Raw genomic sequence first — 17,243 nt, forward strand, 5'->3', positions numbered from 1 at the left:
AACTGTGCTAGCTAAGCAGGGCAGGGACCCCACACAATGCGCCTCATATAGGCCAATTTCATTAATAAATTTAGATCTTCAACTACTAGCCCGTATACTGGCGTTACGGCTTAATACATTTATTTATTTATAACTTTTATATACCAACATTCAAATGAATATCACATCGGTTTACATTCAACAGGGGTAACAACATAAGCGAAGGACCGGTGAAATAAAAGTTACATCTAACAGGGGTTTCAAAGGAACTGGGTTGAGGAAGGAAAGCTAGGAAGAGCTAGAGAGAGAAGATAAGTGGGTAGATTACCCGGAACTATATTACATCACCATTACATTATCATTATTGGTATAATACAATTATATTACAGTGCTGACTCTATTATGAATCTAGAAGGTGGTATATTACAATTATAATTCTAAATGGTGAGGGTAGGGTAGGGTTAAGTGAAGGCTTGTTTATATTCCGTTATAATTCTAGATGGTGAAGGTAAGGTGGGATTAAGTGAACACTTGTTTATACAGCCAGGTTTTCAGTTTTTTCTTGAAGGTGGTAGTAGTGTTCTAGGCGTAGGTCAGGAGGCATCGAGTTCCAAAGAGATGGTCCTGCAATTGAAAAGGCTCTTTCTCGGGTGGAGGCGAGATGAGTGTATTTAGGTGAAGGGGTTGATAAAGATCCTAAATAGGCGGATCTGGTTGGTCTGTTAGGGGAGAGGTACTGGAGAGAGTCATTGAGCCAGTGCATCTCTTTGTTGTGCAGAGTTTTGTGGATGATTGTTAAGCATTTATGCTGGATTCTTGCTGTGATTGGAAGCCAGTGGAGATCTCTGAGAATTGGGGTTATGTGGTCTGTTCTGCGTGTGTTGGTGAGGATTCTGGCTGCTGCGTTCTGCAGCATCTGCAGTGGTTTGATTGTGGATAAGGGCAAGCCTAGAAGTAGCGCATTACAATTTCTCCCACAGTTAGTAGCTACACAAGTAGCGCATTACATTTCTCCCACAGTTAGTCTATACCGACCAAGTTGGTTTTGTTCCACACCGTATGGCTGCGGACAATATTCGCAAAGTATTAGATCTCATGTGGTGGGTTCATAAGGAAAAAGAACCGGCCGTTCTGCTTTCTCTTGACGCTGAGAAGGCATTTGACCTGGTACACTGGCCATTTCTATTTAGCTCCCTGCAAAAGATGGCATTTGGGCCGTACTTTCTTCAGTGGATACGGAAACTCTAGGACCAGCCCATGGCCCGGGTTAAAGTAAATAATGGTTACGGTCTGACCTTTGATATAGGACGGGGCACCAGACAGGGCTGCCCTCTATCTCCCCTCCTATTTGCTCTTTATCTCGAGCCTCTCACCACTGCCATTAGGAGATCCGTAGACATAAAAGGAGTGAATTTCGGGGATTCCCAATATAAACTATCCTTGTTTGCAGATGATGTATTATTGATAATAACTGATCCTCTCACATCCTTGCAGGGGGTAACGAGGGAGCTAACAAAGTTTAGCGCTGTATCCGGCCTTAGGGTAAATTTTGAGAAATCTGAACTACTTAACATCGATTTAGATCTACCTACTGTACAAAGTCTTAAAGAGAAATTTCCTTTCAAATGGGCAAAGACATATTAAATATCTAGGTGTGCAATTATCCTCTAAATTGTCGGACCTCTACTGCCTCAATTACCAACCATTGCTAGACAAAATTTTGGTTGACTTGAGCCGGTGGAACAGTGGCCCTTTCTCCTGATTCAGAGTAGCTATTGTCAAAATGACAGTATTGCCAAAGTTCCTATACCTGTTTGCTTCTCTACCGGTGTATATCTCCTCCCCAATACTGCATAGTTGGCAGAAGAAAATATTTGATTTTATATGGCGACGGCGCCCCCTCAGAATTTCAAGATCTATACTATATCTATCTAAATCGCAGGGAGGCTTAGGGGTTCCAAATCTTATGTGGTATTATGCTGCATCTCAGCTGCGGGCCTTATTGGACATCAATAGAACCCGGTTTCCCAAGCAGTGGGTGCAGATTGAACAAGCTATAGTGGGATCGATGGCGATTGCTGCAATGCCATGGCAACCACGTAACACATGGGGTCCGGTACAAAACATCCCCTGATCTTTGGCTATCACCTTGCGTATATGAGATCAAACAAGGAAACAGCTGGTGGGCACCCATAAGTATTTTTACCAAACCTCTTTATTCCATAACGTGCACTTCCCAAGTGGCCATCAAAACATGCATTTTAAATATTGGCAGGAAAGGGGAATCGCAACCATTGGTCACTTATAATCTCAGGGATTGCTCCTTCCTATGGACCAGTTAACCACTAAATATCAACTTACACACTGTGATTTCTTGGCCTATGCCAAGGTTGCTTACTTCATACGCTCACAGCAAATGGACAATCATTTACGCACCGGCAGATCGCTGGTTGAATCTTACTGTTTAACTAGTGATATTATTACTGGTTCCATTTCTAAACTGTATCAGCTATTTTTCCTACCAGGGAGGGAACATTGTAAATATAGAAGCAGTTGGGAAGCTGACCTGCAAGTAAGTCTGGATCCTCATATTTGGCAAGAAGCCTTACGTATGGCCAGGATTTGTTCTATATCAGCCGCCATGCAAGAGAATTGCTATAAGATGATTTATAGATGGTATCTCATGCCAGTTAGGTTTCACAGATTCTACCCCCAGATTGATGACACTTGCTGGCGCCAGTGTGGCGGAAAAAGCACCTATTTACACATATGGTGGGCCTGTCCCAGAATTGAACCCTACTGGGTGGCAATATTTGCATGGCTTAGTGAACTGCTGGAGGTAGAGGTGCTACCATCGGCGACCATGGCATTATTAGGCATTTTCCCTGATACCATTCCTGAGATCCAAACATGGTTATGCGCACAACTTTTTATTGCAGCCTGCAGCCTAATAGCGGCACATTGGAAATCGGATCGTGTTCCTAAGGTTGCAGAGGTCAAGGAATGCTTTCATTCTTACTATAGATTGGCTTCCTTGACTGCTACTAAACATAACAGATTGGCGACCTTTCAAAAAATATGGCAACCATTTGTGAATTATATTACTCATTTATGACCTATCAGTGCACCATTGAGGCAGCATACCTTTTCATAACTACAGTTCTAACGTTTGGAGATGAGCAGCGTAGCATACCTGGCTAACCTTACTTAGCTTTCTTTCTTTTGATTTCTGGAGTAGGCCTGGACCAGGATGGGAGAATTTGTTTTGCTTTTATGTACTTGACATTGATGTTTCATCTTTCCATATTTTATTTTATTATATGTTACAAATGCTTACATATCACGACTTTCTGGCAAGTGACTTTGTCATGATGGGTAGGGATGGGGAAGGGGGGGGGATGGGAATGGGGAACGGGGTGGAGGTGAATATTCATTCGAGTTTATTCATCTGTGACTATCCATTCATTTGATCCTTTGTATACACAGTTGTGCTTCTTCAGTACATTTTTGTATTTGCTTTACTAGAGTTCAGTGTACTCATTTCAATTACAACAGTTTGGATTGTTGTGGATTTTGTAAAAAAAAACTGAATAAAATTTAAATTTCAAAAAAAGAAGGGTGTCTGAACTTCAAGCCTTATCATGTAGGGAGCCCTTTTTGCGGATTTTAGATTCCGGAGTCTCTCTGAGGACGGTTCCGTCTTTTCTGCCGAAGGTAATTTTAATATTCCACTTAAGTCAGTCAGTTGAGCTTCCGGCCTTTACAAATCTGGAGATTGATATGCCTCATGCAAAGAAATTAAGACATTTGGATGTCAGAAGGGCTTGTTGTGGTATCAGGGGGTCACTAACAGTTTCAAATTGTTGGATCAACTTTTTGTGCTATGGAGTGGTGCAAAAAAGCATCAAAGGCCATGGTAGCACGTTGGTTGAAGGAGACTATTGGTTCCGCATATATCTGTTGTGGTCAAACCATCCTGGAGGGGTTAAGGGCTCATTCTACCCGTTCACAGGCAGTCTCCTGGGCAGAGTGCCAACTGGTTTCGCCGCAAGAGATTTGGAGGGCGGCTACTTGGAAGTCTTTATATACCTTTGCCAGACATTACCATTTGGACGTCCAGGCCCCGGACGTCGACAATTTTGGTGTGTTCTTTGAGCGGGGCTTTCACAGTCTCACCCTGGTTAGGGAAGCTTTGCTACATCCCAGGAGTCTGGACTGATCTGGGTACATACAAAGGAAAATTGGTTCTTTCCTGCTAATTTTCATTCCTGTAATACCACAGATCAGTCCAGAGTCTTGCCTGAGGGGGAAGAGGAGATTTGGAGAGTCCGATCTATTTTAATAATTCTGATTATTTCTGAAGAATAGCACAGGTTTCCCATTAGTCCTTTTAAGAAGTATTCTAAAGTTAATTACAAATTTCCTTTATCCTCTGCTCGTTCCAGGGGATATAGTAGAGTTAATTGGTTAAAAGTTTTGTTAAATATTATATGTTTGGGTACAGATTAATACTGGAGATGCAGGTGGCACACTGTGTTAAGAGGCAGTGCCTACAAAACTTTCTCTGTCTCCATCTACTGGAAAGGAGGCAAAACCCCAGGAGTCTGGACTGATCTGTGGTACTACTACAGGAAGGAAAATTGGCAGATAAGAACCAATTTTCTTTTTTACCAGTTCGTCCTAGGTTTGCCCAGTTACGAGATAGGTCCTCCAAACCCCCTAGTTTAATAGCCTTTACTGCCGCGTTATCCCCGACTCTTAACACACCACAGATTTGCCTATTTTTATTTTATTAACTTGCATGCCATCCACAGCAGATTATTCGGCAGGGAGCCTCTGTGCGCACCAGATCGCTAAGTATTTATGTTATGAACCCTCCTGCAGCGGTGCTACGGGAGGCTCCTTACCTCTTCCTGGAGGCCGCTCCAAAGCTGGGATCTCGCCTGTGAACTGTCCAGGACTTGCTCCAGGGCCTGGGAGGCCTCAATGTTCTTGGGGCCCGCCTGAGGCTGCTTGTGTTTGCATGGACCTCCTGGTTTGAGCCACACCCTTCTTCCTAGGGGCCGGCCCGCAGCAGTCCTCCGTAGTTATAGGGCCAGCTAGGCATGGGCCTCCCAAAATCCTCCCAGGGAGTCGCCAGTCTGCAGCCCTATAAAAGGACTTCAACTTCCAGTCAACCGTGCCTTGCATCGGAGTTACTTCGACGCTGGAAGCTCCTGCTGTCCAGTGCTCTGACAGGCCCTTTGTCTTCTTCATGGAGCTCCTCGTCTCGTCTGTGTCTTGAATCATGTTTTCATTGCCTGAGGTCCCCGTCCTGGTGTTTCAGCTCCTGATGTCTCGCTTCCTGATGTCCTAGCCCTCCTTGGTGTTCGTGCTTGCTCCGGAGCCTTCTGTTCTGCCGGCCGTGGATCTCCGGGTGACACAGCTTCATCATGGGAGATGCCGGCAGTGGACTGGTGTCCTGTGCTCCTGAGCCGTCATGTCCTGCCAGCCTTTGTGGTGCTTCGGGCGACATCTGGCTTCGTCGGAGTCCCACTTCGACTGGATTCTTCCCTGTGCTCGTCCCGTTCTCAGCCTGGTCCGTGACCAGCCTCCTCGGGCTGTGTAGGGCGCGCAGTGGGACAGGGTGGTCTGTGACCAGCCCATTGGGTCCGCCCGTGAAGGTGGGCTGTGTAGGGCGCCCTGAGAGACAGTGCCAATGTCTTCCTTCCCAGCTTCTCGTCTCGTCTGGACTTCGTCAAGTTCCTCGTCTCTGATACCGTCTGCATTAGCCTTGGTGTTATGTCTTCGTCTGCGATGCCGTAGCATCGACTTGGTGTCATGTCTTCGTGTTAAGGCCTCGTCTGTCCTCGACCTCAGGCCAGGCCTGCTGCTCCATGCCGATCCAAGCGGCAGGCCCGAAAGGGCTCGGAATGGTCGAAGGACCATTCACATTCCAACATCATCCTGTTGTTGGCCTTGGGAGCTTGCAGGCTTGGCAGAGGGTAAGACCATCAGCCATGCTGGAACATGCAGTCAACCCTCGGTTTGGTCCTGGATCCATTTGGGGTCGGGCTGAGGCCCATGGGCACACAAAACACCCCCTACGTAACAATTTATGTGCACATCTCAGGTTCATGCCCCAAAACGCCCATGTCCTGCCCATGCTCTGCTTTAAAAACTTCCGAGATGTGTGCATTCTGGGAGATATTTTATGCATATATCCCAGCAGCTTTTAAAATCCGCTCAGTGCATGCGAGCCCAACATATTCGTGCAACCCCTAATTAATGCGCGCTGCAGGCTTTTAAAATTTGCCATTAAGTTTTTAGCCAGATAACTCAGGAGTGGGGAATGTGTGGATCGGGGAGTTGGCCAGAGTAAGTTAACTGTCTATCTCTATATTCAGAATTAGCCAGCTGAATTATCTGGACAACTCTGGTTGAGCCATAGGGCTGTCCTAAAGTTAGCTGGTTTAACTATCTTAAGAAAGCTGGGTATATTCAGCGCTGCGGCTGTATCGCTGAATATCTTTATTATGAAATTATTAATCGCCTACACCACAGGGTTTTAAGCGATTTACAACTCAATACATATGTAACCATCAGACATCAAAAAAATCTGATGAAATAAAAGACATAACAAGGAAACAAAATAAATATGTACTTTAATAAATATGTACTTTAAAACAAAAATAAAACCTGCTTATTTAATTATAAAATCAGTGAATAAAAAATATAATTTTAAGATACATTTGACAACCGGTTTGATATGAATCTTGTCATGAAGTTCAGTATAGAAAAATGTTAAATAAATAAATAAATGACTTTCTAAGATTGAAAATAAATTTAAAATTACTAATTTATTGATAAACATTTAATTATTGATACACACTTATTTGTACTTTTCCTTATCCATGACAATTGGCTTAAATATTTTTTATATGGCATAGATCTTGGAAAGTGACCAAATATTGAATTTTATTTAATTATGATATTGGTATCCTGTTTTTATCTTTTATTGGAATGCTGGACACATTTGTTCTAATTTGATCATACAACGATAGCCAGTTAAATTTATCTGGCTAACTAGCACAGCTACATGGCAACTGAATATAGACCGTGTAATAACCCCGAATTATACATGGAGGCAGGCATTTTATAAAGTGTTTACATATACCATTTTGAAAATATGTGCTTATGCATGTACTTGAAAACAGTTTGCAGATACCTCCACCATTACCCAGTCCATCTTCAATTCACTTAGATCCTCTAGCACAGTGGTCCCCAACCTTTTTTGCACCAGGGACCAGCTTCAAGCAAGACCATTTTTCCATGGCATAGCAGGGTGGGGTGGGGCTATGGAGGGGTTGGATTTTAGTTCATACTTATCATTTAATTATGACATTTACAATGTGAATGTGACTCAACTCACCATAGGTGCAGAATGAGTGGGAGCACCGGGCTTGTTTCCCTGGATCAGTGGGAGCACTGGGCTTATTTTCCTGTAACAAGACGGTCCCATCTAGGGGTGATGGGAGACAGTGACACCCGAATTGTGTTCCTTATGTCCAGTCTACTCTGTAATCTTGTTTTTGCTGTTGTCATTGCAGAAAACCCAGTTTCACAAAGATAGGATCTGAGAGTGTGAATGTGTCTTCGTGTCTGAGCGAGAGTTGGCCCTTTCTTTCATGCGTATATGTGAGGTGGAGGGAGCTCTCGCCCACCCATGAAAGGCATGGCGGCTTTCTGCCTTTGTTAATTCTGGTTTTGTGGCTCTGAACGTGTGAAAGGTTGGCTACCCCTGTCCTAGCCATTCAGCTCCCATCTTGACACATCTTTGAGCCCTTTAAAACTGTGATCGCAGCCTTTCCTTCTCTTCGCTCCTGCCGGCTCGTGCTGCCCTTTCGGGGCACGAGCCCTCCATCTGCAGCCCTCATCCCCTCGCCGACACAGCGGTACGGGGATACTACCGCTGCAGCCTCCCAGGAATCAACGCTGTCGCCGACCAAGTGTCCCTGATGCCGCGACTCCCCCGATGTGCTTCCAGAGCCCTCCCTGAGCTCCTTCTAGCCACTAGGGATGTGAATCGTTTTTTGACGATTTAAAATATCGTCCGATATATTTTAAATCGTCAAAAATCGTTAGGGCCACGATACAATACCAATTCCCCCGATTTATCGTCAAAAAATCGTAAATTGGGGGAAGGGGGAGGGCAGGAAAACCGGCACACTAAAACACCCTAAAACCCACCCCCGACCCTTTAAATTAAATCCCCCACCCTCCCGAACCCCCCCCCAATGCCTTAAATTACCTGGGGGTCCAGCGGCACACTAAAACACGGCACACTAAAACTCCCTAAAACCCACCCCGACCCTTTAAATTAAATCCCCCACCCTCCCGAACCCCCCCCCCCAAATGCCTTAAATTACCTGGGGGTCCGTAGCGGCGGTCCGTAGCTTAAATTACCTCCGTAGCCTTAAATTACCTCCGTAGCGGCGGTCCGTAGCTAAATCGGGGGAAGGGGGGAGAGCAGGAAAACCCGACACTAAATCGTGTAGTCTTCAGCCGGCGCCATTTTGCAAAATGGCCGCCGCAAAATGGCGGCGGCCATAGACCAAAATGATTCGACGCAGGAGGTCGTTCCGGACCCCCGCTGGACTTTTGGCAAGTCTTGTGGGGGTCAGGAGGCCCCCCCAAGCTGGCCAAAAGTTCCTGGGGGTCCAGCGGGGGTCCGGGAGCGATTTCCTGCCGCGAATCGTTTTCCGTACGGAAAATGGCGCCGGCAGGAGATCGACTGCAGGAGGTCGTTCAGCGAGGGCCCGCTTTAATTTAAAGGGTCGGGGTGGGTTTTAGGGGGTTTTAGTGTGCCGTGTTTTAGTGTGCCGCTGGACCCCCAGGTAATTTAAGGCATTTGGGGGGGGTTCGGGAGGGTGGGGGATTTAATTTAGAGGGTCGGGGGTGGGTTTTAGGGGGTTTTAGTGTGCCGGCTCACGTTTTTAACGATTTTCACGATACTTTACACACCCAAACGGCAACAATACGATTCCCTCCCCCTCCCAGCCGAAATCGATCGTTAAGACGATCGAGGACACGATTCACATCTCTACTAGCCACCAATCAACACCCAGGTGTTACGTAGACTCTACGTAACCCGTGCTCACGCTGCTCCAGCAGCAATGGGGGATCGGGAGGAAGGAGTGGGCGAGGCAGAATCCGCCCTCAGGCTCCGCTTATCTCCCTCCTCCTCCCCGCCCCCTCGTTCGAGCTGACCTCAGTCTGCCCCGGAAGTCGTCACGGGCTCATGCGGCTGGCTACCCTGCCTTTACTTCGCCTGCTGGGCTGGCTCGGGCCACGCAACGATGGTCGAGTGGAAAGAGGTGGTGGATGTGCTGGTGCAGCGCGTGGCAAGGGACATTAACAGCGCCTTCCAGAGGAACCCCAACATGTAAGCACCGGACGGGGGAGGTTGTAACTTCACTGCAGGGCCCCGCAGCTTCAGAAGGAGCTCCCGGGAAGCCCCTCTCTTGGGGGGGGGGGGGGGGGGGGGGGGGGCTGCGCTGGGAGGGGGAGGGCAGAGAAGGGGAGTTCATTTTGTATATTTAATTAAAAAGAAAGAGGAGCGGAATCAGAGAATAGAAAAAGAAAGGTGTTACAATGATGGAAACTTGTGGGTAAACTTCTGGTGCATAAATGTAAAAGATGGACAGTGGACGTGATTTTGCTGTGAACACGGATTGGGGGCAGGGGAGCCTTTAGACCAGGAGCCACGACTCTGTGGCCAGATCGCCGCCCCGCCCCACTGCGCCCCACATAATGTGCTGTGCCGGGAGCTGCGTCTACTGAGGCCAGCCCACCGCAGAGCAGAGCACACTGTCAGTGTTTAGTGCTGGTCTGCAGAGGTGCCGCGGACCGGTAAAAAACCCCCAACGGCCCGGTACTGGTCCACGGACCAATGGTTGGGGACCCCTGCTCTAGCACTTCATCCTCAACCCCCACCAGTTCACCCAGGCATCCCATCCAAATGTGCAGCAGACAATAAACAAGTCTGATTTCACTTGCACTAGTCAATTAGCAAGGAGTAAAATCGCACAATAAGTTTGATAATGTATACATGTATATCTCTTATAAAATAGCAACTACCACAAATAAAGGTAAATTTTAATAACTTGGCACGCCCCAAAACTGAGAGATACACGAATATGTCGAGCCGGCGTGCGCCAAGCAGATTTTAAAAGCCGCCCGAGTATGCATGTATCTCCCACTATGCACACAAATTAAAAGTTCCAAAGAAAGGGGCGGGGCGTGGATGTGGTCTGGGTGGGGCATGGGCATTCCTGAATTTCAAATTGAAATTAGTTCATAAACACTTACATGCACAAGCGCGCCTGGGTCCCCTGCCTCAATTTTACTTCTGTTATGGAGAATGTGCAAGTTGTAAAACAAAAAAATATGTAGACAGATCAGTGGTCTGTTAAGGATTAGGTCTAACAGGGGAGAAGAGAGGCTATTAAACTAGAGGGGTTTGGAAGTCCTATCCCTTAACTGGACGAAATAGTAATGAACTGGGAAAATCGCTAATGGCGTTGGTGCGCATGGCTTTTAAAATCTCCCCACTCAGGCAGTACAAGCAGCACTTGCGTGTATAGGTGTGCGTCCACTTAAAATAGCACGGACGGTCAGGTTATTTTATAACATGCATGCATATATGCGCATACGTTGTACTTGAGGCAAGGTGAGGAGTATGGGGGAGCCCATAGACCAGTTATTTTCTTGGTTCCATGTTTAATTAACTTGTATTTTTGAGACAGTTCTAGAAGGAACTGCCCTAGCTGTTCTCGCACTCTTTCCTAATTTCCTTGATGAAACTAGAGAGTGCTCTTTCTTGACAGCTGGTCCCAAAGATATACGATCCATCACAGATCCTAAATTCTTTAGGAAGGCATTAAAAATGCATCTTTTCTGGATGGCCTTTAATTCTGTCATCTGAGTTATTGCATTTTTCTACATTTCTTTTTGGTCATAACTATAGATGTTTTTACTATACCCCTGCCCTGAACTTTGGAAGGGTGGGTGTAAAATCTTTAAATAAATAGAGAAGGGCGACCAAAATGATAAAGGGGATGGAACAGCTCCTCTATAAGGAAAGGCTAAAAAGGTTAGGGCTGTTCAGCTTGGAAAAGAGATGGTTGAGGGGGGATATGATAGAGGTCTTGAAGGAGTAGATGTGAATCAGTTATTTATACTTTTGGTTAATAAAAGGACTAGGGTGCACTCCATGAAGTTAGCATGTGGCACATTTAAGACTAATCGGAGGAAATTCTTTTTCACTCAACGCACAATTAAGCTCTAGAATTTGTTGCCAGAGGATGTGGTTAGTGCAGTTACTGTAGTTGGGTTTAAAAAAGGTTTGGATAAGTTCTTGGAGAAGGCCATTAACTGCTATTAATGAAGTTGACTTAGGGTATGGCCTCTGCTATTACTAGCATCAGTAGCATGGGATCTTCTTAGTGTTTGGGTATTTGCCAGGTTCTTGTGGCCTGGTTTGGCCTCTGTTGGAAACAGAATGCTGTGCTTGATGGACCCTTGGTCTGACCCAGCATGGCAATTTCTTATGTTACTCTCTTGGTCCTTCCAAATATACTCCCTTCTTATATATATTCACTAGAAATCACATTTATCATCATTTTTGTATGTATCCATTACTTTATGTAATTTATCTTGGACCTACTTTTAGAAAAAAAACTGAATATATCAAATGCTTATAAATAATCTTACTTCGTATAGTGACACAGAATAAAACTTTCATAATTAGTCATTTGCAATGACTTGCTATGGCGCTAGTGCTCTGAGAGTCAGTGACACAATGGTAAGAAAGGTGCCATTTTCTGGTTATTAGCTGGCTGGGAGATGTTCACTCCATCTGCTAATATTTTTAATTAGACATATTAGTATTTCAATAGTTCACTGTGTATACACATTTTTCCATGTGTTATAGGCTGCAGCACAACAAAAAGAATCGGAGACAACTCAGCGAGCTGAGAAGGAGGTGACCCGGATGGTAATTGCTATGGTGGTAGCCTTCCTGATTTGCTGGCTGCCCTATGCCACTTTTGCTATAGTTGTTACCTTAAACAAAGACATTGTCATTCAACCTTCTCTAGCATCAATGCCTTCCTATTTCTCAAAAACAGCCACCGTATACAACCCAGTCATATATGTGTTCATGAATAAACAGGTAAGAGACTGACTACAAATATACTACTTACTTTTGATTTTTCAGAATGTATGGTGTACACCAGTCCAAAAATGGATGCACTATAAAATATGTAGTGAATCTGTGAAGGAAAACAAAACCTGAGACGTTCCACATGTAAAAATCCCTCTATTTCTTTCTAATCTGCATGTTCATCATGTTTTGCTGCATGATGTACAAGTACTTAATGGTGGAAGAGATGAACTAAAGGTCTGATTTATCAAGTCTTCTCAAATGTATATACTAGAAAAAATCATTTGCTAAAACTACTTACAATCCCAAAAAATCTCTGGAATCCTTTGAAGGCATGGCCTCATTCACCACTTGTTGATATTTCTGCATCTGTGGTGCATATCCAGATAAGGCAAGTATAGATAATCCAGAACTGTGCATCAGAGGAGGCGATTATATGAAGAAATTTTGTTTGACTAAAGCAGCTTAGTGATGCAAAACTAATGGCCTACTAAGAAGTAACTGGGAGGGACTCCTTTTATTTTTACTAGTCTGATATTTTGATACTTTGCCCTTATGTTCCCAGTGCATTTATTCACTTGGCAATGCATTTGTTTTAATTGTGTAGTTTCGTAACTGCCTGCTGACAATGGTGTGCTGTGGTCACAACCCATTTGGAGGAGAACACACCAGTGAGTCTGTGGGTACTAGAAGCAGAAATTCTACTTCAGTGTCTGAAGGCAGTAGAAACAAGGTCACACCAGCATAAAACTTTCCATCATGGACTGTACACAGCTGAATGGGGGAAAAGTAGTTCAACTTTCTTCTGTCAGCACGTATCAGCGGCAAGATCAGCAGTACATGTTTCATCTTATTATTCTCTATGTTCAAACAAAAATAAAAGTAACATTTCAGCAGCTTGCATCGAGCATGAATATCCATTAATACATTTCTTGCTAATGTTCCCACATTTCCAGGATACTTTTTATTTATTTATTTTTATTTAACCCTTTCTTGGGAACCAAAAGGATAAAAGAGCATGTTTCCCCTTTAAACAAAAACAGTAAGAGACAAGCTTAATGTAGGGGAAATGAAAATGTACAGGATACTTCTTCACATCTACCCCCTACAGAAATAGAAGTGCAACCCTCCCTGTGAAAACAGTATGGCACATTGCATTTTTTTAACGCTCTGAAAGGAAAATTAAGAACATAAGAACATAAGAAAATGTCATACTGGGTCAGACCAAGGGTCCATCAAGCCCAGCATCCTGTTTCCAACAGTGGCCAATCCAGACCATAAGAACCTGGCAAGTACCCAAAAACTAAGTCTATTCCATGTAACCATTGCTAATGGCAGTGGCTATTCTCTAAGTGAACTTAATAGCAGGTAATGGACTTCTCCTCCAAGAACTCATCCAATCCTTTTTTAAACACAGCTATACTAACTGCACTAACCAGATCCTCTGGCAACAAATTCCAGAGTTTAATTGTGCGTTGAGTAAAAAAGAACTTTCTCCGATTAGTTTTAAATGTGCCCCATGCTAATTTCATGGAGTGCTCCCTAGTCTTTCTACTATCCGAAAGAGCAAATAACCGATTCACATCTACCCGTTCTAGACCTCTCATGATTTTAAACATCTCTATCATATCCCCCCTCAGCCGTCTCTTCTCCAAGCTGAAAAGTCCTAATCTTTTTAGTCTTTCCTCATAGGGGAGCTGTTCCATTCCCCTTATCATTTTGGTAGCCCTTCTCTGTACCTTCTCCATCGCAATTATATATGTTTTTTGAGATGCAGCGACCAGAATTGTACACAGTATTCAAGGTGCGGTCTCACCATGGAGCAATACAGAGGCATTATGACATTTTCCGTTTTATTCACCATTCCCTTTCTAATAATTCCCAACATTCTGTTTGCTTTTTTGACTGCTGCAGCACACTGAACCGATGATTTCAATGTGTTATCCACTATGATGCCTAGATCTCTTTCTTGGGTTGCAGCACCTAATATGGAACCCAACATTGTGTAATTATAGCATGGGTTATTTTTCCCTATATGCATCACCTTGCACTTATCCACATTAAATTTCATCTGCCATTTGGATGCCCAATTTTCCAGTCTCACAAGGTCTTCTTGCAATTTATCACAATCTGCTTGTGATTTAACTACTCTGAACAATTTTGTGTCATCTGCAAATTTGATTATCTCACTCGTCTTAATTCTTTCCAGATCATTTATAAATATATTGAAAAGTAAGGGTCCCAATACAGATCCCTGAGGCACTCCACTGTCCACTCCCTTCCACTGAGAAAATTGTCCATTTAATCCTACTCTCTGTTTCCTTTCTTTTAGCCAGTTTGCAATCCACGAAAGGACATCGCCACCTATCCCATGACTTTTTACTTTTCCTAGAAGCCTCTCTTGAGGAACTTTGTCAAACGCCTTCTGAAAATCCAAGTATACTACATCTACTGGTTCACCTTTATCCACGTGTTTATTAACGCCTTCAAAAAAGTGAAGCAGATTTGTAAGGCAAGACTTGCCCTGGGTAAAGCCATGCTGACTTTGTTCCATTAAACCATGTCTTTCTATATGTTCTGTGATTTTGATATTTAGAACACTTTCCACTATTTTTCCTGGCACTGAAGTCAGGCTAACCGGTCTGTAGTTTCCTGGATCGCCCCTGGAGCCCTTTTTAAATATTGGGGTTACATTTGCTATCCTCCAGTCTTCAGGTACAATGGATGATTTTAATGATAGGTTACAAATTTTTACTACTAGGTCTGAAATTTCATTTTTTAGTTCCTTCAGAACTCTGGGGTGTATACCACCCGGTCCAGGTGTTTTACTACTCTTCAGTTTGTCAATCAGGCCTACCACATCTTCTAGGTTCACCGTGATTTGGTTCAGTCCATCTGAATCATTACCCATGAAAACCTTCTCCATTACAGGTACCTCCCCAACATCCTCTTCAGTAAACACCGAAGCAAAGAAATCACTTAATCTTTCCGTGATGGCCTTATCTTCTCTAGTGCCCCTTTAACCCCTCGATCATCTAACGGTCCAACTGACTCCTTCACAGGCTTCCTGCTTCAGATATATTTTAAAAAGTTTTTACTGTGAGTTTTGCCTCTACAGCCAACTTCTTTTTCAAATTCTCTCTTAGCCTGTCTTATCAATGTCTTACATTTAACTTGCCAATGTTTATGCTTTATCCTATTTTCTTCTGTTGGATCCTTCTTCCAATTTTTGAATGAAGATCTTTTGGCTAAAATAGCTTCATTCACCTCCCCTTTTAACCATGCCGGTAATCGTTTTGCGTTCTTTCCACCTTTCTTAATGTGTGGAATACATCTGGACTGTGCTTCTAGAATGGTATTTTTTAACAGTGACCTCTTGGACATTTTTTACTTTTGTAGCTGCTCCTTTCAGTTTTTTTCTAACAATTTTTCTCATTTTATCAACGTTTCCCTTTTGAAAGTTTAGCACGAGAGCCTTGGATTTGCACACAGTTCCTCTTCCAGTCATTAAATCAAATTTGATCATTTTATGATCACTATTGCCAAGCGGCCCCACCACCGTTACCTCTCTCACCAAGTCCTGTGCTCCACTGAGAATTAGAACTAAAATTGCTCCCTCTCTTGTCGGTTCCTGAACCAATTGCTCCATAAAGCTATCATTTATTCCATCCAGGAACGTTCTCTCTCCCAATGATACATTTACCCAGTCAATACTGGGGTAATTGAAGTCTCCCATTATTACTGCACTACCAATTTGGTTAGCTTCCCTAATTTCTCTTAGTATTTCACTGTCCATCTCACCATCTTGACCAGGTGGATGGTAGTATACCCCTATCACTATAGTCTTCCCCGACACACAAGGGATTTCTACCTATAAAGATTCAGTTTTGTATTTAGTCACATGCAGGATGTTTATCCTGTTGGACTCTATGCCATCCCGGACATAAAGCGCCACACCTCCTCCCGGGTGCTCCTCTGTCATTGCGATATAATTTGTACCCCGGTATAGCACTATCCCATTGGTTATCCTCTTTCCACCATGTCTCTGAAATGCCAATTAAGTCTATGTCATCATTCACTGCTATACATTCTAACTTCAGTTAGTCAGCCAGAGTGACTCACTGCTCTCTTGATTAACAAATGTTGGTCCCTATTCAAACCCAATCACACTACCTCAACACCTTTCCAAGGTGAATAACTGAACTGAACTATTCAACTTCTTTACTTACGTATACACTGCTCCTAGCTTATTTCTAGCTTCTGGCTACTTTTTGGGTTGGTTTTTTTTTTGTGGGTTTTTTTTTTAAATATAAACACTCAGTTTGTATTAAATACAAACACTTAGTTCTTTAAAAGTCTGCAGAACACTCAGTTCTGCAGACTTTTAAAAATAAACACACTACCTACTGCTTACTAGCTACCTTATTGACCGACTATTTAAAAATACAAACAGTCTAACTTGTTTATTCACTGCCTTTCTGACTATTAAAGGCACAAACACACTAAATAATATTCCCAGATAGTTAACTTTGCCCCGATACCTTTAAAAAAGACAATGTCCCAAGCAAAAACTTACTGATTCCTTTCAGCCACCAGCAAGGTGATCCTCTCCTCTCAGTGTTCCCACTGGAATGTGGGTTACTGAGCTCTTCCCTTCTAATTTATAATGTGCTTCTAAGGTAAATTAGTACAAAACAGTTCATTTAGAGATTTACACTTCAGTTAGTTTTCCTGAGTGACTCACTGCTCTCTTGATTAACAAATGTTGGTCCCTATTCAAACCCAATCACACTACCTCAACACCTTTCCAAGGTGAGTAACTGAACTGAACTATTCAACTTCTTTACTTAGGTATACACTGCTCCTAGCTTATTTCTAGCTTCTAGCTACTTTTTTTTTTTTTTTTTGGTGGGTTTTTTTTTCCAATATAAACACTCAGTTTGTATTAAATACAAACACTTAGTTCTTTAAAAGTCTGCAGACTTTAAAAAATAAACACACTACCTACTGCTTACTAGCTACCTTATTGACTATTTAAAAATACAAACAGTCTAACTTG

At 43.4% G+C, this 17,243-nt stretch overlaps 1 protein-coding gene across 1 annotated transcript in view; it reads left to right on the plus strand.

Annotated features, from left to right (window-relative positions):
- Positions 1–12,932, plus strand: part of LOC115097592 (pinopsin-like) — a 33,371-nt gene extending 20,439 nt beyond the window's left edge. The window contains exons 4-5 of the mRNA XM_029613530.1: positions 11,954–12,193; positions 12,792–12,932. Of these exons, the coding sequence (XP_029469390.1) occupies positions 11,954–12,193; positions 12,792–12,932 (381 nt within the window). The remainder of the gene's footprint in view (positions 1–11,953; positions 12,194–12,791) is intronic.
- Positions 12,933–17,243: the final 4,311 nt, after the last annotated feature.

This window comes from Rhinatrema bivittatum, chromosome 8, assembly GCF_901001135.1.
Source record: "Rhinatrema bivittatum chromosome 8, aRhiBiv1.1, whole genome shotgun sequence".
NCBI classification, from domain to species: Eukaryota; Metazoa; Chordata; class Amphibia; order Gymnophiona; family Rhinatrematidae; genus Rhinatrema; species Rhinatrema bivittatum.